Source organism: Dendrobates tinctorius, unplaced genomic scaffold (assembly GCF_039654945.1).
Source record: "Dendrobates tinctorius isolate UK_male_01 unplaced genomic scaffold, ASM3965494v1 ptg000203l, whole genome shotgun sequence".
Lineage (NCBI taxonomy): Eukaryota > Metazoa > Chordata > Amphibia > Anura > Dendrobatidae > Dendrobates > Dendrobates tinctorius.
Window position 1 is genome coordinate 9496625 of NW_027361870.1, and position 22582 is coordinate 9519206.

General features: G+C 41.7%; 1 protein-coding gene across 1 annotated transcript in view; it reads right to left on the reverse strand.

Moving 5' to 3' along the window:
• Positions 1-22582, reverse strand: part of MACROD2 (mono-ADP ribosylhydrolase 2) — a 2987523-nt gene that overhangs the window by 191631 nt on the left and 2773310 nt on the right. Inside the window, exons 11-12 of the mRNA XM_073553810.1 lie at positions 15991-16065; positions 9195-9278 (exon numbers count right to left, since the gene is read on the reverse strand). Coding sequence (XP_073409911.1) covers positions 9195-9278; positions 15991-16065 — 159 coding nt within the window. The remainder of the gene's footprint in view (positions 1-9194; positions 9279-15990; positions 16066-22582) is intronic.

Genomic DNA, 22582 nt, shown 5'->3' on the forward strand with positions numbered 1-22582 from the left:
TCTTCAGCCAGGAGTAGTGGTGGCCGAAATCTCATCTGAGTTATAGAGAGAGATTTTGGAGGCCAAGGCTCAGGCTCCGAGTGGTAAACCCCTGGGTAAATTGTTTGTACCGGAACGTTTCCGTCTCGGACTTATGCAGGAATTTCACGATTCTATGTTGAGTGCTCACCCTGGGATTGCAGCTACCCGGGGGCAATTGCGAGGGGTTTCTGGTGGCCCTCTATGATAACAGATATTAAAAAGTTTGTGACTGCATGTGGGGTGTGCGCTCGTTCTAAAAGTTCTCATGTCCGGCCGGCCGGCGAGTTGGTGCCTTTGCCAATTCCGGATAGACCATGGACACATTTATCCATGGATTTTATCACAAATCTTCCTCCTTCCAGGGGCAACTCGGTGATATGAGTGGTGGTGGATAGGTTTTCAAAACAAGCCCACTTTGTACCTCTCCCCGCTTTACAATCTGCTGAAACCCTGGCCCGTTTATTTATGCAGCATATAATTCGGTTGCATGGAGTGCCTATGAATGTGGTGTCAGACAGAGGGGTACAGTTGGTAGCCAGGTTCTGGAGGGCTTTTTGCAAAAAGCTGGGGATTTCGTTGTCCTTCTCCTCTGCCTACCACCCAGAGTCTAATGGACAGACGGAGCGCACGAACCAATCGTTGGAGCAGATTCTGAGATGCTTGGCCTCTTCCAGGCAGGAGGACTGGTGTCAGGTATTGCCCATGGCAGAGTTTGCATTCAACGGTCGTGTGAGTCAATCTACTGGGAAGTCTCCCTTTCAGATCAACTATGGGTTTAACCTACATTTTGGAGAGTTTTCCCGCATGGAATCAGGTTGTCCTGGAGCTGAGGGTGCGACACAACGTCTTAGAATTCTTTGGAGGGAGGTACAGAGGAATATTTTCAAGGCCCAGGAAAACTATAAGCAGTCTGCTGACAGGAGGAGGGGGTCAGGTCCAGCATTTGCAGTAGGGGAGAAGGTGTGGCTATCCACCCACAATATCAAGCTTAAGATACCATCTATAAAGCTGGGCCCCAAGTTTATTGACCAATACAAAGTTGTGGAGGTTGTTAACCCAGTAGCCTACCGACTGCAGCTGCCTACCTCCTTTAAAATTTCTGATGTCTTCCACACGTCCATGTTAAAGCCTGTGGGGATGGTGAGAGAGGATTCCTCATCAAATGCTCCACCAGTGCTGGTAGTGAGGCAGCTGGAGTATGAAGTAGGGCGCATTGTCGACTCCCGGTGGGTGTGCCGGAGACTCCAGTATCTGATACACTGGAAGGGGTACTCTCTGGAGGATCGGTCATGGGTTCCAGCCAGTTCGGTGCATGCCGATTGTCTGGTGCGGGCTTTCCACGCCAGATACCCAGACAAGCCTGGGGGTCCAGTGGCCCCCCGTTAAGAGGGGGGTACTGTCATGGTTTGAACAGGGTTCTTGTCCTGCACTCACAGGGTTAAGTGTTCGTGGCCTCTTTCTGGATCTGGGAGGGGTATTTATACTCACTCTTTACCAGGGTTCTCTGTCAGCTATACTGTTGTTCTGGTGTGTCTGACCCCTGGTGTGTGTGTATTCTGCGTTGCTTGTTTGCTTCCCGTGTATGACCCGGTCTGTTCCCTCACTCTACTCCGTTTCTCATTTTGGCACTATTGTCTTTTCCGGTTCTGACCTCCTGGCTTGGCTATCGTTACTCCGTTACAGTTTGTCCCTATTATACCGTCTATTGCCCGTTCTGGTTTTCTGATCTATTGCTACATCCTGACTATCCATTCTGTCTAACCCTTTGGTACTGTAATGCTATCTCGTGCTTTGACCCGGCTTGATCTGGTTTCTGTCTCTGTCTATGCCCCTTGGTTACACTGTCCAGTAGTTACCTTTCTAGGAGTTTCCCTGCAGCTCCTGGCTCTGTGGCGCTGAGGCCACGCCCCCAGCAGTCACATGCTTCAGGTCCTGTGAGCTTGGAGCATGCATTGTCACCACTGAGACCTCGCTCCGGAGGTATCTTTGTGCACAGTCTTTATACTCAGGACACGCACACTGGCTCAGTAAGCAAGTGCAGTGCGGTGTTCCTGACAAGTGGCTTGACACAAGGAATGCGACACTTGTAGCCCATGTCCTGGATATGTCTGTGTGTGGTGGCTCTTGAAGGAATGACTCCAGCAGCAGTCCACTCCTTGTGACTCTCCCCCAAATTTTTGAATGACATTTTCTTAACAATCCTTTCACAGCTACGATTATTCCGGTTGCTTGTGCACCTTTTTCTACAACAGTTTTTCCTTACACTCAACTTTCCATTAATATGCTTGGATACAGAACTCTGTGAAAAGCCAGCTTCTTCAGCAATGACCTTTTGTGGCTTACCCTCCTTGTGAAGTGTGTCAATGACTGCCTTCTGGACATCTGTCAAGTCAGCAGTCTTCCCCATGATTGTGGAGCCTACTGAAACAAACTAACAGACCTTTTGAATCGCTTATGAAGCCTTTCCAGGTGTTTTTTTGTTTATTCTAATTTACTGAGATAATAACTTTTGGGTTTTCATTGGCTGTAAGCAATAATCATCAACATTTACAGAAATCAACATGTGAAATAGATCACTCTATTTATAATGACTCTGTATAATATATTAGTTTCACTTGTTGTATAGAAGAACTGAAATAAATTCACTTTTTGATGATATTCTAATTTTGTAAGAAGCACCTGTATGCAACATGAGTTATAAGTGGAAAAGTTCTTAAAAAATTCTTCTGGGTAGGAATTATTTTTACATGACAAAAACATGGCATCTTAACATGGAGGATAAATTGTTGATATACACTGTATATTCTATCTCTATCATATTTTCTCATACAACATCCAGGTTTTCCTAACATCACCACAGTGCCACTATCCAAGACAAGCTCAAGGACAAGCAAAGCACAAAAAATAGACAAGAAACTAATTATTAAGTGTGAGAGCAATGACATTGGATGGTACAAGAATAAACTTCAACTATACAGAGACAAAATAATAGACCTTAAAGTTTCACGTGTACAGTATATATAAGGCACAAAAAGTAACATTTTATTACTGAGCCATGGTATGGATAGAAAGGACAAAAATGTCCCAGCAGCAGAGATTTCTTCTGGACATACTCACAGGAACCACTCCTAACACTCTAAGACAGGTTTCTGTCCGTGTAATAAGACAAGACCATTTCAATGTACAGTACAAGAGCAATTATCTCGAGAGGCATAACAAGTGGGATTTGCTAATTAACAGAAATTAGACAGTTATTCATAATTATACATTTTATATACCGGTATTTGTTTTTTCATATTACCGGAGAATGCTTTTAATCCTTTATTATGAAGAATTACTGGACCCAGGTTACCATATTAAGTAAATACAATTGATTGTCATGGTTTACATCAAGTTACAGTATGAGGTCAAGCAAACAATAGAGCAATACTGCAAGGGTAAGCGAGGGGCCGAGAGTGATGGTAGTGCTCACCTGGGGTGGTTGTGAATGGACACAGTCTGTGGCTGCAGCCTTGTGTCTGAAGGTAACATTTTTCCAGAATGCAAATTTAATTCACTTGAGTGGAGAGATCACGGTACCTGAGGGGCTGCACTTGTGAAAATGAAGACTCCTCGATGGTATAAAATGAAAGTTTTTATTAAGCAATGTGTTTCGGAGCCAGAATGGGTTTTTTTCAAGGTAAATTTGCTTTTGGCCGGCACTGAAACGCTTTGGTTAATAAAAACCTTCATTATATACCATTGAGAAACCCTCATTTCTACAAGCACAGCCACAGTAGGCACATTACTTACAGATTTTTTGCTTTCATTCTTATTTTTCTGATGGTATAGCCATTAGAAATACAAATACAGATGTGCACTTAACCTACCTGGTTGTATATACTGGGTGGGCATTTTGGCATAAGTCTACATTCACATTCATATTGGCACATTTTGTCAGTTTTGAGGAACAGACAAACAGAATTTATGTACAAAATGGATACATAGGAAACCAAAGAGAGAACGCCGCTCAACTCTAGTAATCAGCTCTTGGAGTGGAGTCTGGTTTTGACATTGCACCAATTTAGAACTTCTGTGCTGTTCTAATTTTGGATTTCTTAGGAATCTGGGCAGTACCGATTGTGTAGTAGATATGTGCTTCTTGACAAATGGCTATATGCATTTAAACCATTGTGGAAAAACACTGAAATAACCGATGACCGATCATGGAAAGGTTTACAATGACCACTTAATATAAATCCAAGCTTTGCAGGGGGTCAATGGCGATCATCACTTTTGCCATAAATGACAGAATATGTGAAGAGGCAGTTGTGTCATTTCGTCAATTACCAGCAGTAGATCTATTTTCAGACACAGACTTGTTGAACTTTTTATAGTAATATACTTGTTAAGACTGAAGAGCCACTTGTACTGATGTATAAAGCTTCTTGTAAGAAGAGTAAGGTTCGCGCTATGGGGGTCTCTAATGGGCTGCATTTAACTACATTTACATGTTTAATATAGAAAAATACAAATTTCCTCATCCTTCTTAACTCTTTAAGAATCAGGAATAATTATGGATTTGCCTTGTTTCTTAGCCTTAGCATTTATTATACTCACTTATAAAGCACCATTAATTGCGCTTTCATGTATATTGGACCATCCTTGACACTTCATTCTTTCACCTCACTACAGCTGATAGCCTGACTTTAACCCTATGTCCATGTTAAGGGTCTCCTAGAGAAATGATCAGGTGCACAATATAAAAGTCTATACTAGACTGTGTAGTTCATGAAGGTTTAATAAGAAAGGAGGCAGCATGACAACTTTTCCGCTAATCCGCTATTAGTCCTCTGTGACAAACTTATAAGTGCACGTAGTGCTATGGCAAAGAGTGTATAATGCCTTTATCCCATTTGTGCATGCAGTAACGTATATGTATGTGATGGTCAGGGTGTGCCCACTCCACGCAGGGCAGATACCGGCGATAATTCTTATCCAACATCTGACTATAACAGCAGTGATCGTCACTAGACACAAACTTTGCAGCTTAACTATTTAAATGACATTGTCAATAATAGCACGATAGCCAATGTACGATCCCACCAACACTGACCAGCCCCATGTGGACTGATAAGTTACCACATTCATAAAAGTCCGGTTAATCAAAATATGAAATAATTTAAAACATACATTGTACACCAAAAATTAAAAAAAATAATGAAAATGCCAGATTTGAGGTTTTGCAGTAACTGCTGTCCATCCAAAAATACAATAAAAATGATCAATATGTCCAACATACCTCAAAATAGCCTTAATGGAAACTACAGCTCTGCAAACCAAAAACAAGCCCACACACGGCTCCATTGATGGAAAAATATAGTTACGGGTCACTATATTTCACTTATGAAATATAGTTAAAAAAAATGGGATGGATGGGTTGGAGACTTACTGGTCTGTCATATTGTTTCAAATTTGATGAATGGAAAAATTTGTGCTTGTATTTTGGGTCTGGAAGGAATTTATCTTATCTACCATCGACGTGATGGGATCTGTAACACAGTGACTTGGGTAGAGGTGGACATATACTTTTAATGAAGGTCAACTCATCCTACAAATCTCAGTTGGACCAACTAATGGGCCAGGGGGTTGGATTTCAGCATGGTTCATCCTGTTCTTCCAAAAGAAAAGTTGCTGTCTGAGGTTTCTCATAGAGTCTTACACCCGAACTTTGAAAATACATGCACATTCAGCTGATATGAGCATGAATGTGTATGAGGGAGGAACCAACCAATCAAGTGTATGGACAGCTTCGATCTTTGCCTGTTTAAAAATCACTAATTAAAGTGCTTGCCCCAATTTAACTAGTTTTAGCCCATAGGCTTGGTGATGTAGAAAATAACAAACTGAGCTTTACTCATCATCACCAGGTCTAATTCTGCCTCTCAGCCCTTGCTCTGTTCTTTGTTGAATAGATGTAGCAATGATGTCACATGGACAGCACTGCAGCCAATCACTGAGCTCAGCGGCTCCTGCTGTCTTCATCGGCAGTGTCTGAACTCAGTGATTGGCTACAGTGCTGACAACGTGGCATCACCGCTGCAGATGATCATATGCCCTCAGCCGCTTAAACCACCATCATACGTCTGTGTTTCCAGTACGTGTGGTATCTGTTTTTTTCACAGATATCACATGTACTCATTATAACCTTTGGGGCTGCTATGCACATCTGTGTTTTTACACGGACCGTGTGTACCACATGGAGACATGTCCGTTCTTTTCCAGCAGCACAGATGCAAGGGGCAATACAAGTCTAAGGGTCCGTGAAAAACACGCATCCGTGTACTGTACGTGTTTAACATTGCAAAGGATAGGAGAAGCTTTGTAATTTGCCTCTTTACTCATACCGGTAAAACTCTAATAACGCACGGATGGTGAAAATGGATACGGATCCAAAACACTGATGCCACCTATTTTTCACATGCGTGTTTTATACGGACATGTGAAGGATGCCTTATACTGTAAAACTAATTCAGTGGGGTTGTTTCACACACAGAATGCTTTTATCTCCTTTTCTCACAAGGTTTAAGCAACTGCGTATTTATTATTATTATGTAACTATATAAGTACAGTATCTTTTCTTAGTCGTTTCATAATGTAACATTTAATTTTCTCCACTTGAGAATCATATAAAAAAAAATAGCATCTTATTACTAATAGAAAAAAAAGAAAGTTTTCTAATTGTACAGTAAACTTCTGTAAAGGTCACCGCGTTCAGGGCTCCTTAACGCGAGAGAAGGGAAATATGTGTTTTAATAATACAGAAAGTACAGCATTTATAATTATGCATAATAGAAACTAGAAAACGTTGAGCAAAGAGGTGGCGACTAATTTATCTTCGGCTTTCTGTTTAATCATGCAGTCATTTATAACAAATATATTCCTCCAGTTTCAGTAAAAGGTTTTTGGCTCGCAATGCTGGCTGAAATAACGCAGATATATCCTCCTTTATGTCATCCAGTGCTGAGAGAGACTATCAAGTACGCTAAGGTGAGCAGCCAGATATAAAACCCGATACTGAATCAGGAATATCTGTCAAAATGAAATAAATTTATCACTAATGTTTAATAAAAATTATTTCCTAAATACTGACTAACCGTAGGTCCTTAAATAGAATTTCTGCCTTTAAAAAAAAAAGTACATACAGGTTTTGGACTGATTTCCTTGTGTAATTGTTGATAAAAATTCAATTTAGACTCACATCTACATTCCTATTTCTGTATTTTTTTCCCATTACAGTGCAAGACCCAATTATGTAGCACCATAATGGGGTCCATCTAGTTTTTATCATGGTGACTACAATCTCAGACAAGATCTGTGATGGTTGGCTCCTGACGGAAGCTTCTGAACACAGCTTTGTGCTATGTCTGTTGGGTAAGTACTGAGTTGTCACCATCAGGGTAGGATACATGGACAAAGTCTTTTTGTTGAGTTTTTGAAGCGAAAACTGGGTGGAAACTCAAAGTTTTTGAAGCTTTTGAAAATTTCCATTCAGTTTCCGCTACAAAATTTCAAAAGCACTCAGTGTGCATATATCGTTGAAAATCTATCACAGGTTGTCTAGTTTTCCAGAGTCCTGAACAGCAATTTTATGTAATTAGGTGGTTTTGTCGTTCAAAGGTCTAGGAAAGCCAAGTCATAACCGCTATAGGAGCTTTGAGGCGGCCATATTAGTTTCACCCACAATTGAACTTTTGAAGCTTCAGTTCACATTGGATATGAATCTAAAGGTGCCGCTACATTTAGCGATGCACCAGCGATCCTGACAACGATACGACCTGGTAGGGATCGCTGGTGCATCGCTAAATGGTCGCTAGTGAGCTGCCAAACAGGCAGATCTCACTAGCGATGCAGCAGCGGTCGGGGGTCGTCACTTACCTGTCACACGCAGTGAGGGTGACGTCTTCCGCCCGTGTCCATGGAGTCGCTCGTCGGCGCCAGCAGAAAGCAGACAACGAGAAATGGACCAGGCCAATCTCGCGCGATCAGCGTTATCCAGCGGGGAGCCGGGTCGGAGGTAAGTGTCACATGTAGCGAGATTGCTAGCGATATCGCTATTGCGTCACAAAATCGGTGACGCTTTAGCGATATCGCTAGCGATCTCGCTATGTGTGAAGGGGGCTTAAGGGTCCACCATCCAGATAACATTTCACACAGTATTGTAACCCAAAAAAACAGTTAAGTCAGACAGATAGGAATGCCTGTGCACAATCCCAAGCCTATAGGACAGTACTTTAAAGTGTTTCAGAACATCAGACTAAGCTCTGCATCATTTAAACTAGTCCTGTAATTCTTTTTAAGCTTGTGCATCAGTTTCAGTTGTACGTATACCTACCTCATACCTGTTCTGCCCGACCTCTGTTACCTGACAACTGGCTTCTTGGACTATGTTCTTGATTGCCCCACAGTCTTACATCCTTGGTTACCAACTTGGCGAGCCTGACTATAGTATCTTTCTCCATTTTTCCAATTTAATAACCTACCGAGCCTTACTTGTTCACCAGTTCACTTCTCCTATGATTTTCCCTTCTCATTGCAACAATGAGCCTTGAAGTTTTCTCGCTCCACCTACACTAGACAGTATCCAGGAATCAAATGAAGAACTAGAGCAAGAAATGGAAAGCCTGGGGCCAGCTCTGTCCCACAACTCTAAATTCTTCATCAATAACCACTTAGAAAAAATGCTTGGAAAATTCTGATGAGATTTTGCTCTGGAAAAAAAATATCTTCCAAACCTATGAAAACCTCTTCAGCAAAGAAAAAATGTTTCTCCAGTTGTTTTCTTAATTAGTTTTTGAAAAACTTATAATTTTGAACTCTTCAAAAAACTGCTTTATTCAACACTTGTGTAGCTGTCATATTGTTTGCTTTGGAAGTAAAGCATTTCTTTGGAGGAAAGACAGACCCATTCTTCTAATATTGTCAATTTCTAAGAAAATTAATTTCAATTTATTCATTCAGCGAGAAGATATATACACACATGCACTGGGGGGTTGCTTTTAAAGATACGCACTTACATTCAAATATAATCAGCATAAAATATAATGTAGAATAAAATACTGCAATAAAATTTGCAATGCACAACTGCACATATGGGAAAAACAATCTAATGCAATAATTTATTAGTAACGTACCTTCATCAGGCTTGTCCTGCGGATCTGTCTTTTTGGCTTTACATTTCTTTGTTGGAGGTGACTGTGCATTTTTATCTGTTCCTTCTGAATGCAAACATGCAAAAAGAGCCTTGTATTAGTAATAATTTAGAATTATCAAGTTTTCAACTTAGCAAACATAACTTCATTCATATTGAGGCCCAACTTAAAGTTTATTTAAAACGGCATCCCAACATCTATCTAGCTATCTTTTTCCATCTGTTTCCATTTATATACAGTTGTGGCCAAAAGTATTGACACCCCTGCAATTCTGTCAGATAATACTCAGTTTCTTCCTGAAAATGATTTGCAAACACAAATTCTTTGGTATTATTATCTTCATTGAATTTGTCTTAAATGAAAAAACACAAAAGAGAATGAAGCAAAAAGCAAAACATTGATCATTTCACACAAAACTCCAAAAATGGGCCAGACAAAAGTATTGGCACCCTCAGCCTAATACTTGGTTGCACAACCTTTAGCCAAAATAACTGCGACCAACCGCTTCCGGTAACCATCAATGAGTTTCTTACAATGCTCTGCTGGAATTTTAGACCATTCTTCTTTGGCAAATTGATCCAGGTCCCTGATATTTGAAGGGAGCCTTCTCCAAACTGCCATTTTTAGATCTCTCCACAGGTGTTCTATGGGATTCAGGTCTGGACTCATTGCTGGCCACAAGAAGTCTCCATTGCTTTCTCTCAAACCATTTTCTAGTGCTTTTTGAAGTGTGTTTTGGGTCATTGTCCTGCTGGAAGACCCATGACCTCTGAGGGAGACCCAGCTTTCTCACACTGGGCCCTACATTATGCTGCAAAATTTGTTGGTAGTCTTCAGACTTCATAATGCCATGCACACGGTCAAGCAGTCCAGTGCCAGAGGCAGCAAGGCAACCCCAAAACATCAGGGAACCTCCGCCATGTTTGACTGTAGGTACCGTGTTCTTTTCTTTGAATGCCTCTTTTTTTTCTCCTGTAAGCTCTATGTTGATGCCTTTGCCCAAAAAGCTCTACTTTTGTCTCATCTGACCAGAGAACATTCTTCCAAAACGTTTTAGGCTTTTTCAGTTAAGTTTTGGCAAACTCCAGCCTGGCTTTTTTATGTCTCGGGGTAAGAAGTGGGGTCTTCCTGGGTCTCCTACCATACAGTTCCTTTTTATTCAGACGCCGACGGATAGTAAGGGTTGACACTGTTGTACCCACGGACTGCAGGGCAGTTTGAACTTGTTTGGATGTTAGTCGAGGTTCTTTATCCAATATCTGCACAATCTTGCGTTGAAATCTCTTGTCAATTTTTCTTTTACGTCCACATCTAGGGAGGTTAGCCACAGTGCCATGGGCTTTAAACTTCTTGATGACACTGCGCACAGTAGACACAGGAACATTCAGGTCTTTGGAGATGGACTTGTAGCCTTGAGATTGCTCATGCTTCCTCACAATTTGGTTTCTCAAGTCCTCAGACAGTTCTTTGGTCTTCTTTCTTTTCTCCATGCTCAATGTGGTACACACAAGGACACAGGACAGAGGTTGAGGCAACTTTAATCCATGTCAACTGGCTGAAAGTGTGATTTAGTTATTGCCAACACCTGTTAGGTGCCACAGGTAACTTACAGGTGCTGTTAATTACACAAATTAGAGAAGCATCACATGATTTTTTGAACAGTGCCATTACTTTTGTCCACCCTCTTTTTTATGTTTGGTGTGGCATTATATCCAATTTGGCTTTAGGACAATTCTTTTTGTGTCTTTTCATTTAAGACAAATTAAATGAAGATAATAATATCAAAGAATTTGTGTTTGCAATCATTTTTAGGAAGAAACTGAGTATTATCTGACAGAATTGCAGGGGTGACAATACTTTTGGCCACAACTGTATCCATCTGTGTGTCTATCCATCCATTTATCTATGTATCCATTCATCCATCCATCAATGTATCCATCCATCTACTCATCCATCCTATCCTTTTTCTTTGTATATCTAGGAGGAGCTGAGAGGGAGAGCAATGTCATCATCTACATATAACTTCTCAGGATGTGAAGATTCTGTGAATTCCATGAATTCCAATTTAATGCTATCTAGACCAAATTGTGGTATGAAAGAAATGGCTATAATAGTGAACACAACCACATGCTTTTTTTTAGTTCAAGGAATACAACACTTTTTCCCCTTCTTAGGCCAAATTCATCCATGTGTATGCAAAATCAGCTTTTTTCTGGAAGCAAAAACTGACAACTGTTTTGAAACCATATTATTTTTAGCATATCCGATTTTTTTATCCATGTTGCATATGTATGTCTGTTATTTATGTCTGTCTACCATGTGTATGCCTGATTTTTACATCGGTATGGCATACTGTTTTTATGTGAACAACTTAATAAATAATAAAAGGTCAAACACAGTTTCCTATCTTAATAATTGTAACGGATCCGTGAAAATCGTAAGACATACAGATGTAACTCATATGTGATCTGTTATTTTGCACACCCATAGACTTATAATGAGCAAGCCTGATGTGGAATACGGATCAAAGTAGAACATGCTTAAATTTTTTTTTACATGCAGACCATCGGTCTGGGTGTAAAAACACGTATGTGAACTACAAAATAGACTTGTATTGGTCCCGATTTTGCTTGTGGACAGAAAAAAGATGTAAAAATGTGCTCTTCTGAACAAGCCCTTACTTAACCCCTTTCCTACAATGGACATAATATTCCGTCCATATGACCTGGGACCTAATTCCCATGGATGGAATATTACGTCTAGCGCGATCAACTACGCTCACGGGGGGTGCGCAGCTGATCGCGGCGGCCGGGTGTCAGCTGATTATCACAGCTGACACCCGGCACAATGTGTCACGGGCGGTCACGGACCACCCCCGACACATTAACCCCTGGCACACTGCGATCAAACATGATCGTGGTGTACCGGGGGTTAAAGGAAGCATCGGCACGGAGGGGGCTCCCTCCGTGCTTCCCTGCGACTCCCACAGCAGCGCGATGTGCAGCGCCGCTGCGGGGGTCGCCTTCCCTGCAGGTCCCCGGATCCAATATGGTGACGGGACCTTCGGGGGCCTGCAGGGAGCTGGCTTCCTCACTGCCCGCAGAGCGCAGGCATGAAGAAGCCTGCAGCAGTGCCTGTGACAGATCGCTGATTTGTCATAGTGATCTGTGATGTGACAGATCAGCGATCTGTCACTGGACAGTGATGTCCCCATGGGACATTATAATAAAGTAAAAAAAAAAAATGTTCCCTAATAAATTCATTTTTTGAAAATAAAAAAACAATAAAAGCACACATATTTGGTATCGCCGCGTCCGTATTGACCAACCCTATAAAACTGTCCCATTAGTTAACCCCTTTAGCGAACCCCTTAAAAAATAAAAATAAAAAAAGAAGCAAAAAATAATGATTTATTATCATACCGCCGAACAAAAAGTGCAATAACGCGTGATCAAAAAGACGCATATAAATATCCAAGGTACCGCTGAAAATATAATCTTGTCCCACAAAAAACGTGCCACCACACAGCATCATCAGCAAAAAAATAAAAAAGTTATAGCTCGCAGAATAAAGCGATGCAAAAATAATTATTTTTTATATAAAATTGTTTTCATTGCATAAAACTGCCAAAACATAAAAAAATGACATAAATGAGGTATTACTGTAACTGTACTGACCCAGAGAATAAAACCGCTTTATCAATTTTACCGCACGTGGAACGGTGTAAACGCACCCCCCAAAAGAAATTAATGAAACGCTGTTTTTTGTTCATTCTGCGCACCAAAAATCGGAATAAAAAGCGATCAAAAAAGTCACGTGCCCTAAAATGGTACCAATAAAAACGTCAACTCGTCCCGCAAAAAATAAGACCTCACATGACTCAGTGGGTCAAAATATGGAAAAATTATAGCTCTCAAAATGTGGTGATGCATAAACTATTTTTACAATAAAAAGCGTCTTTTAGTGTATGACAGCTGCCAAACATAAAAACCCGCCATATATAGTAAATCAAACCCCTCGTTATCACCCCCTTAGTTAGGGAAAAATAATAAAATAATTTTTTTTTATTTATTTCCATTTTCCCATTAGGGCTAGGGTTATGGCTAGGGCTAGGGTTAGGGTTGGAGTTAGAATTGGGGGGTTTCAACTGTTTTGGCACATCAGGGGCTTTCCAAACGCGACATGGCGTCCGATCTCAATTCTAGCCAAAAAAGTTAAATGGCGCTGCTTCCCTTCCGAGCTCTGCCATGTGCCCAAATAGTGGTTTACCCCCATATATGGGGTATCAGCGTACTCAGGACAAATTGCACAATAACTTTTGGGGTCCTGTTACTCTTGGGAAAATAAAAATTAGGGGTGAAAAGATCATTTTTGTGGAAAAAATATAATTTTTTTAATTGTACGGCTGTACGTTATAAACTTCTGTGAAGCCCTCGGGGATTCAAAGTGCTCACCACATATAAGATCCTTGCGGGGTCTAATTCCCAAAATGGGGTCACTTGTGTGGGGTTTCCACTGTTTAGGCACATCAGGGGCTCTCCAAACGTGGCATGGCGTCCAATCTGAATTCCAGCCAATTTTGCAGTGAAAAAGTCAAACGGCGCTCCTTCCCTTCCGAGCTCTGCCATGCGCCCAAACAGTGGTCCCCCCATATCAGGTATCGGCGTACTCAGGACAAATTGCACAATAACTTTTCCATTCCAATTTCTCCTGATACCCTTGGTAAAATAAAAAAATTGAACCTGAACTAATTTTTTTTTGTGAAAAAAACGTAAATGTTCATTTTTTTAAACATTCAAAAAATCCTGTGAAGCACCTGAAGGGTTAATAAACTTCTTGCATGTGGTTTTGAGCACCTTGAGGGGTGCAGTTTTTATAATGGTGTCACTTTTGCATATTTTCTATCATATAGACCCCTCAAAGTGACTTCAAATGTGATGTGGTCCGTAAAAATAAAATGGTGTTCTAAAAATGAGAAATCGCTGGTCAACTTTTAACCCTTATAACTTCCTAACAAAAAAAATTTTGGTTCCCAAATTGTGCTGATGTAAAGTAAACATGTGGGAAATGTTATTTATAAAGTTTTTTGTGTGCCATATCTCTGTGATTTAAGAGCATAAAAATTCAAAGTTGGAAAATTGTGAAATTTTCAAAATTTTCGCCAAATTTCCATTTTTTTCACAAATAAACGCAAGTTATATGAAATAAATTTTACCACTAACATGAAGTACAATATGTCACGAGAAAACATTGTCAGAAACACTGGGATCCATGAAAGCGTTCCAGAGTTATTACCTCATAAAGTGACAGTGGTCAGAATTGTAAAAATCGGCCCGGGAGCTAACGTGCAAACCACCCTTGGTGGTAAAGGGGTTAAACACTCTTGAACACTTAGTATTGTTTTTAGGCACAATATGGCACTTTTGTTTGCTCATAACTTGACAGGGTATTAAACATTATAGTTTTCCTCTTTAAGGATTATTGTTAAGTCTTCTCTTGAGCAGACCTTTCAAGTCTGACCTTTCCAGTCTCTCTCTTCCTGGTTCCTGGCAGGTTGGCCATTCCTTGAGTGACAGTTCTGGTGAGTATCAATAATGGTAAGAAATGGGTTAACTGCGCTGCAGATGATAACCAATTGAAGATTCCAGGAGACCAAAGATTTTTCTGTACGGTTTATTATCAACACATTTCTAAGTCATGCGACTTCATCATTAGGGCAAACTACAAGTACTGATGAAGAAGTTGGATGACTTCAAAATGCGTTGATAATAAACCGCACAGAGAAATCTTTGGTTTCCTGGAATCTTCAATTAGTTATCAGCAGTGAAGTTAACTCACTTCTTTCCATTATTGGTTTTCACCTGTTGGTCTGCAGCAGTTGACATTCTGGGCTACTTTAGTGGTTGTGTGGCACACAACCTTAACAAGTGAGCATCTCCTCGCACCCTAGCCTCCTTCACCGGATAAGACCCTATGTCGGTTTTATTGTTTTTCCTGTCTCCTTCACTAAGCTCTGGTAAGTAGAGTGGTAGTATTAGTAAAACTATAAAGCTCAGCCCAAGTTATGATATAACACATCTAATTATCAGTGTTTTTTTGAGTTTACACTGTTATCTTATCTTTGTAGTTACATATAAAAATAATGGGAACATGAGAGCTATGATTAGGACAATTGTCCTGGAGAAGCTGATGCTATAAGCTAGGGATTTTCTAAGATTTATATCAGCAGCTTGTCAGGAGCTCAGAGGGAAGGGGAGGGGGATGAGCAGCTAACTGCTGTTTATAAATCAAGGGGCAGGAGAGAGGTGTCTTGAATAGTAGGAGTTAACTTCTGTCCTGGAATGTAACTACTGTCCATTGTTGCCCAATATCTGAACAAGCACTAGTGGACGAGCTCCATGGAAACTAATAACTTTTTTTTTAAAAGGTATACCTTTTTCTGATGAGCCTTCCTGTCTACTAAATCTGCTAATCTAGATTTTGTAAGTCAGTTCGAGCTCCATGGATATCAGCTGTACGAAAATAGCTCTCATTGCAGGAGAATGACAGCAAATCAAAAAGCAAGTCAATTGCAAAGTTGCTTATTTTCATGCTGTCCAACTAAGTAAAAAAATACCTCTTTAACTACAGCCAAGTCCAAAGATTTTTTTTATTCTCTTTCTTAAAAAATTGGCAATGTATACCATTGCACATTTTGACCAAGGACTCTATAGATCTCGATATACTACTGACGTTTAGTGTGAATATAAGAATCAATTCCATTTTGGCATATACTTACTGATGTCATCACTGATGCTCTTGCTGATTTGGGCTTCTTCCTCTTTCTTAATACTTTCAGTGTCATCATCTCCATCTTTGTTTTCAACATTACATGAAAGTTAAAAACACTGAATTAGTGATTGCATAACACAGATAGTTATAGTGGATATATTCACATTTCCATGAAAAACCCCAAAAATCAAATCCTTTATTATTGTATCTACTGTATATGTATTAATCACATTCAAAATGACTTTAGGATATTGTTGAACCACCTGGTTTGACATTTTCAGGTAAAGCGGATTCTTCCAGAACAAAGAAAAAGAGATAGGTCTTCATGATGCCTGGGTCCAGTACCTTCAAGTTACACTTCTGCTCAATTATACAACTATTTGGCTAATCAAAAATGACTTATTGATATATTTTCTGCTCTGAAGGTTTAATTAACCAGAACTGTAGGACCTTGTGCCTTGAAATATCCAGGCGGCTCTTGAATAAAAGGGTGACATCTTGAAGAGTTGTCAAATCCCTCAGGTGACACAGAAGTCTCCTGGAGAGCAGTGTTCCCGTTGTCTTGTGTGACACTGCAATAATGTACCAACAGGCTCAACCCCGATATCCAGATGCACATTTAGAGTAACAGGAGCAGCCATGGAAAGCGGTGTGTAAAAAAAATTCAGGGAATGAGACAGTAGCACAGAGTAAAAGATGGAGCAATAAGTCCAAAACGTGTAATACATAAAAGGTATAAGTTTATTACACGATTACAAATCGAATATAAGTACATTTAAACACACTAATATACACTCACTGGCCACTTTATTAGGTACACCATGCTAGTAAGGGGTTGGACCCCCTTTTGCCTTCAGAACTGCCTCAATTCTTCATGGCAGAGATTCAACAAGGTGCTGGAAGCATTCCTCAGAGATTTTGGACCATATTGACATGATGGCATCACACAGTTGGCGCAGATTTGTCGGCTGCACATCCCTGATGCGAATCTCCCGTTCCACCACATCCCAAAGATGCTCTATTGGATTGAGATCTGGTGACTGAGGAGGCCATTTGAGTACAGTAAACTCATTGTCATGTTCAAGAAACCAATCTGAGATGATTCGAGCTTTATGACATGGCGCATTATCCTGCTGAAAGTAGCCATCAGATGTTGGGTACATTGTGGTCATAAAGGGATGGACATGGTCAGCAACAATACTCAGGTAGGCTGTGGCGTTGCAACGATGCTCAATTGGTACCAAGGGGCCCAAAGAGTGCCCAGAAAAAATTCCCCACACCATGACACCACCACCACCAGCCTGAACCGTTGATACAAGGCAGGATGGATCCATGCTTTCATGTTGTTTACGCCAAATTCTGACCCTACCATCCGAATGTCGCAGCAGAAATCGAGACTCATCAGACCAGGCAACGTTTTTCCAATCTTCTACTGTCCAATTTCGATGAGCTTGTGCAAATTGTAGCCTCAGTTTCCTGTTCTTAGCTGAGAGGAGTGGTACCCAGTGTGGTCTTCTGCTGCTGTAGCCCATCTACCTCAAAGTTCGACGCACTGTGCGTTCAGAGATGCTCTTCTGCCTACCTTGGTTGTAACGGGTGGCAATTTGAGTCACTGTTGCCTTTCTATCAGCTCGAACCAGTCTGCCCATTCTCCTCTGACCTCTGGCATCAACATGGCATTTCCGGCCACAGAACTGCCGCTCACTGGATTTTTTTTCTTTTTCGGACCATTCTCTGTAAACCCTAGAGATGGTTGTGCGTGAAAATCCCAGTAGATCAGCAGTTTCTGATGAAATTCTCAGACCAGCCCTTCTGGCACCAACAATCATGCCACGTTCAAAGGCACTCAAATCACCTTTCTTCCCCATACTGATGCTCGGTTTGAACTGCAGGAGATTGTCTTGACCATGTCTACATGCCTAAATGCACTGAGTTGCCGCCATGTGATTGGCTGATTAGAAATTAAGTCTTAACACACAGTTGGACAGGTGTACCTAATAAAGTGGCCAGTGAGTGTATGTAGAACGGTAATAGAGACAATACAGAGATAGGATTAGGTAGAGAGCAGCATGTACAGACACATTATATCACATGGGCATTTTACTCTTGGAAATAAAGTGCATAGTGTTTATGCAAACCTCTGAGACGATTAGCATATAGTGGGGAAGATATAACTATTATATAGTAGGCCTGTGGCTGAAATCAGATCAGAGCTGATGTATTGAAACCCCACCATGTCCCCGCAGGTTCTTACTGATATTGTGAAGTGAAAGATAACACACCACTAGCTCCAACGCGCGTTTCGCGTCGGCTTCCTCATGGGCTTGGCATTTCCCCACTATTTTCTAATTGTCTCAGAGGTTTACTTAAACACTATGCACTTTATTACTAAGAGTAAAATGCCCATGTGATATAATGTGCCTGTACATGCTGCTCCCTACCTGATCCTTTCTCTGTATTGTCTCTATTACTGTTCTACATATATTATTGTGTTTAAATTTACTAATATTTGATATATATATCTTTTTCTCTGTACTGCACCATTAGGGAGCATCCTTTTTCTTTTGTCCAGCACTGAGCTTTTCCACATAGGTATAGGCACCTTGTGCAGTCATTTTTTATTATAGTATCTGTTTTGGTCTTTATTCTTTTCTTAGGGAATGAGACAGTGTAAAAAAAGAAAAAAAAATACATATTTGGTGGGGTGCAAATGGCAAGGAATAGTTAGAGGTCTACAAAAGGATGTGTTTGTGTGTTAAATATGTTGACAGCTCAAATTACCATCACACTACTGATTCTCTGGGAGGATTTTGTGAAATCCAATTTAATGCCCTCTAGGACAGATTGTAGCATGAGAAAAGAAATCACACTAGAGACTGTTGGAATACACCACTTTTTATCTCTTTCTGGGAGAGTGAACACATTGAGTCTTTCAAGTGGATGACACTTGGAACAATGGAAAAAAACAATGGAATTATTTTTTAACAAAGCATCTTTTTAAGTGTTTTTTTTTGTAATTTCCTGTATACTTTTTGACATTTTTAGCCACTTGAAATTTTTGTAGCAGTTTTTAGCCTTTTTGTGGTGTTTTTTTTCCGCTGGTGTTTTCCAGAAGTATTTTTTTTCATATAAATATATGTTTTTTCAGGTGGGTTTTGGAGCAGACTGCAAGAGATGTACATTCCCTAATTGTTGAGCAGACTTACCCCTCTGATTTTAACACTTTTGACAGTATAATAGGTACAATTTGGCAATAACATGACAGGTATTCCTCTCTTAACAGTAACCAATTTACAATCGATTTTTTTCTCTTCCTTACAAAATTGTCACTTATTTTGCCCAAAAGCTCCACAGACCTCGATCCACTGCTGATGTTTAATATTGCATAATTACTTAGGTCGAAAAAAAAGACCACAGGGCATCAAGTTCATCCTTTCTCCACAAATTAAACATTTTGTAACTAAATTAACTATAACCCACAATATTATTTGGAATGAGTAGTGATGAGCGATACCTTCCGATATCGGGAAACATTGGATTGGATTGGACCGATACCCCAAAAATATCGGATATCGCCGATTCAGATACCGGAAACCAATGCAAGTCAATGGGACACAAATATCGGAATGAAAATAAACCCTTACTTTCCTTGTAGGTTAATTCTACATGAAGGAAAACAACTAAGAATAATGTAGAATGTATTGGGGGAGGTGGAGGAGACATTAAAGGCATAGAGGTTTAGCCAAATCAAATGGAATAGCAGGAATTTATTTTTTTTTTTTTAAGACGTTCGGAGTTACAAAGATATTGACTATGTTAAGCTTTTTTATATTTTGTCAGACTTATGTTTCACTACTTCCATGCTCTTCACCTTCTTTTTTACTTCTCCCACACTTTCTCCTTCATCATCCTCTTCAGGGTCATCTTCTTGGTCTTCTTCGGGGTGGTCTTCAGGGTCGTCGTCTCCAGGGTCGTCGTTTTCGGGGTCGTCTTCTTCGGGGTGGTCTTCAGGGTTGTCGTCTCCAGGGTCATAGTTTTCGGGGTCGTCGTCTTCTTCGGGGTGGTCTTCAGGGTGGTCGTCTCCAGGGTCGTCGTTTTCGGGGTCGTCGTCTTCTTCGGGGTGGTCTTCAGGGTCGTCGTCTCCATGGTCGTCGTCAGGGACATCCAGAGTGATTACCAAAAACCATTTCAAAAAGCTTGAACTTGGAAATGTAGCAGAAGGTACAAGAAGGCTGAGGAACTGCTGAGAACCAGCTGACAGTACTGGAACCTGGATGGGTAGCCGAAGGTACAAGAGCCAATGGAACTACCGAGGACCAGCTGATGGTACTGGAACCTGGTTAATAAGCAGGAGGTACCTGTGCCAGAAAGCACTACCAAGGACCAGCAGATGTTGGTGGAACTCGGATACCGAGAAGGAGGCACCTAAGCCAAAGGCTCTGCCTGGAACCAGCTGATGTTACGGGAACCCAGGGGGACATATTCAAGATTGACTTCCAAAGAACCAGCTAATGGTACTGGAACTCAGATAGGCAGCAGAAGTTACACATGAAAAAAAGTTGCAAGGCCGCGAGCCGGCCGGAGTTACCGAAACCCACAGTGCTACAGGGGGAGCTTGTCCTATTGGCACTATGGAACGAGCCTTCATTGCCAGATCCCGCAGCCCACATAGGAAGCACCTAAACTGCAGGCACCATAGAGTCGGCTAACCCGACCGCAACATGACAGGACAACGTATTGGAGGCAAAGTGATGTTGACACTACCCGGAAACAGCTGGCGTGCTGGAACCAGGCTGGGCAGGAGGGAGTACCCGTGCCATAGACTCTTCTGAGCAGCAACTGGCTGTGTTGGAGCCCAGGGATTACAGTAGAAACAGAGTGTAGCCAGAGGCCTAAAAGTAGCAAGTTTAATATCTGTAGTAGTGTGAGTGTGGTTGGAGCAGGAGAAATTGCGGACACACAGCAGGGGATCAGCTGACGTTACTGAACCCCAATAACACTGGAGCATGTGTTGACTGTGCAGATGGCAATTTTGAGCAGCAACTGGCGGTGTTGGAGCCCAGGGATTACAGTTCAGGTGGTAGAAGCATGAACACAACAGGAGACCTGGATACTGTTGCCAACCAATTATTTAATCTGGAAGAGGACTGGCAAATTCCTGCGAGATCCAGGCCTTGTTCATTTTCAGAAAAATAAGCTGGTCAATGTTATCGGAGGATAGTTCACATGCGACGGTCTGTTAGTACACCACCTGCGGCACTAAAGACGCGTTTCGATAATACACTAGCAGCAGGGCAAGCCAGCACCTCCAATGCATACTGGCTAAGCTCTGGCCATGTATCCAGCTTAGAGACCCAAAACTTGAAGGGGGAAGAGCCGTGTGGGAGAACACTGAGAGGGCAAGACATGTAGTCTGTCACCATCTGACGGAAACGTTGCCTCCTGCTGACTGGAGCCGTCTGTGATGGTGTAGACATTTGTGGCAGGGACACAAAACTTTGCCACATTTGGGCCATACTGGTATTGCCTTGTGCTGAGATGCTGCTTCTGCTCCCTCTTTGTGTAGAGCTTCCTCCACTGCCTCGACGCACTGAGCTGCTTTGTAAAGCACTAGCAGCACTGCTCTCGGGTTGAATGGAGAACATGATGGAATGCACCAGTGTGTCTTGGTACTCCCACATTTTACGCTCCCGGTTCAACGGTGTTATGAGACTTTGTAAGTTGTCCCGGTAGCGAGGATCTAGGAGGGTGTACACCCAATAATCAGCCGTGTTGAGAATGTGGGCGATGCGGTGGTCGTTTCTCAGGCACTGCAGCATGAAATCAACCATGTGCTGCAGATTGCCAAATGGCCAAGAAACGATGTCCCCTGCTTGAGGCGTCATCTCTGCCTGCTCTGCATCACCCCACCGTCGCACTACATACTAGAGCATTGTGTACCTCCCTCCTCTGGAAAGCTGTCTTCCTCCTCCATTGACTCATCCTCATAAAGTGTCCCCTGCCTAGGCCTTTGTGAGGAACCACGTTGCGCAGACTGTCCAGAAGCAGATGGCATTTGTGACTCCTCATCCTCCACCTCTTCCACAACCTCCTCCCTTAGTGCTTGCAGTATTTTTTCAAGCAGGCAGATAAGGGGGACAGTCATGCTGACTAGTGCATCATCTGCACTCGCCATCCGCGTGGAATCATCGACAGCACGCAAAATGTGGCAGATGTCCTTCATAGAAGCCCACTCAGTGGTGGTGAAGTGTGAACGGCGCGCAGTGCGACTTGATGCAGCTGGTACTCCATTACTGCTGCCTGCTGCTCACACAACCTCTCCAACATATGTAACGTTGAATTCCACCTGGTGGGTAGGTCACATATGATGCGATGTTCTGGAAGGCGGAATCGGCGAGGCAGAGCTGCAATGCGCGATCTTGCCATGCTGGAACGCCGTAGGTGAGCGCACTCTATGCGGACCTGGCGCAGCAGTGCATCAAGATCCGGATAGTCCCTCATAAAACTCTGCACGACCAAGTTGAGCACATGTGCCAGACATGGGATGTGAGTGAGCTTGCCTAGGCCCAGAGCTGCCACCAGATTTCGGCCATTGTCAC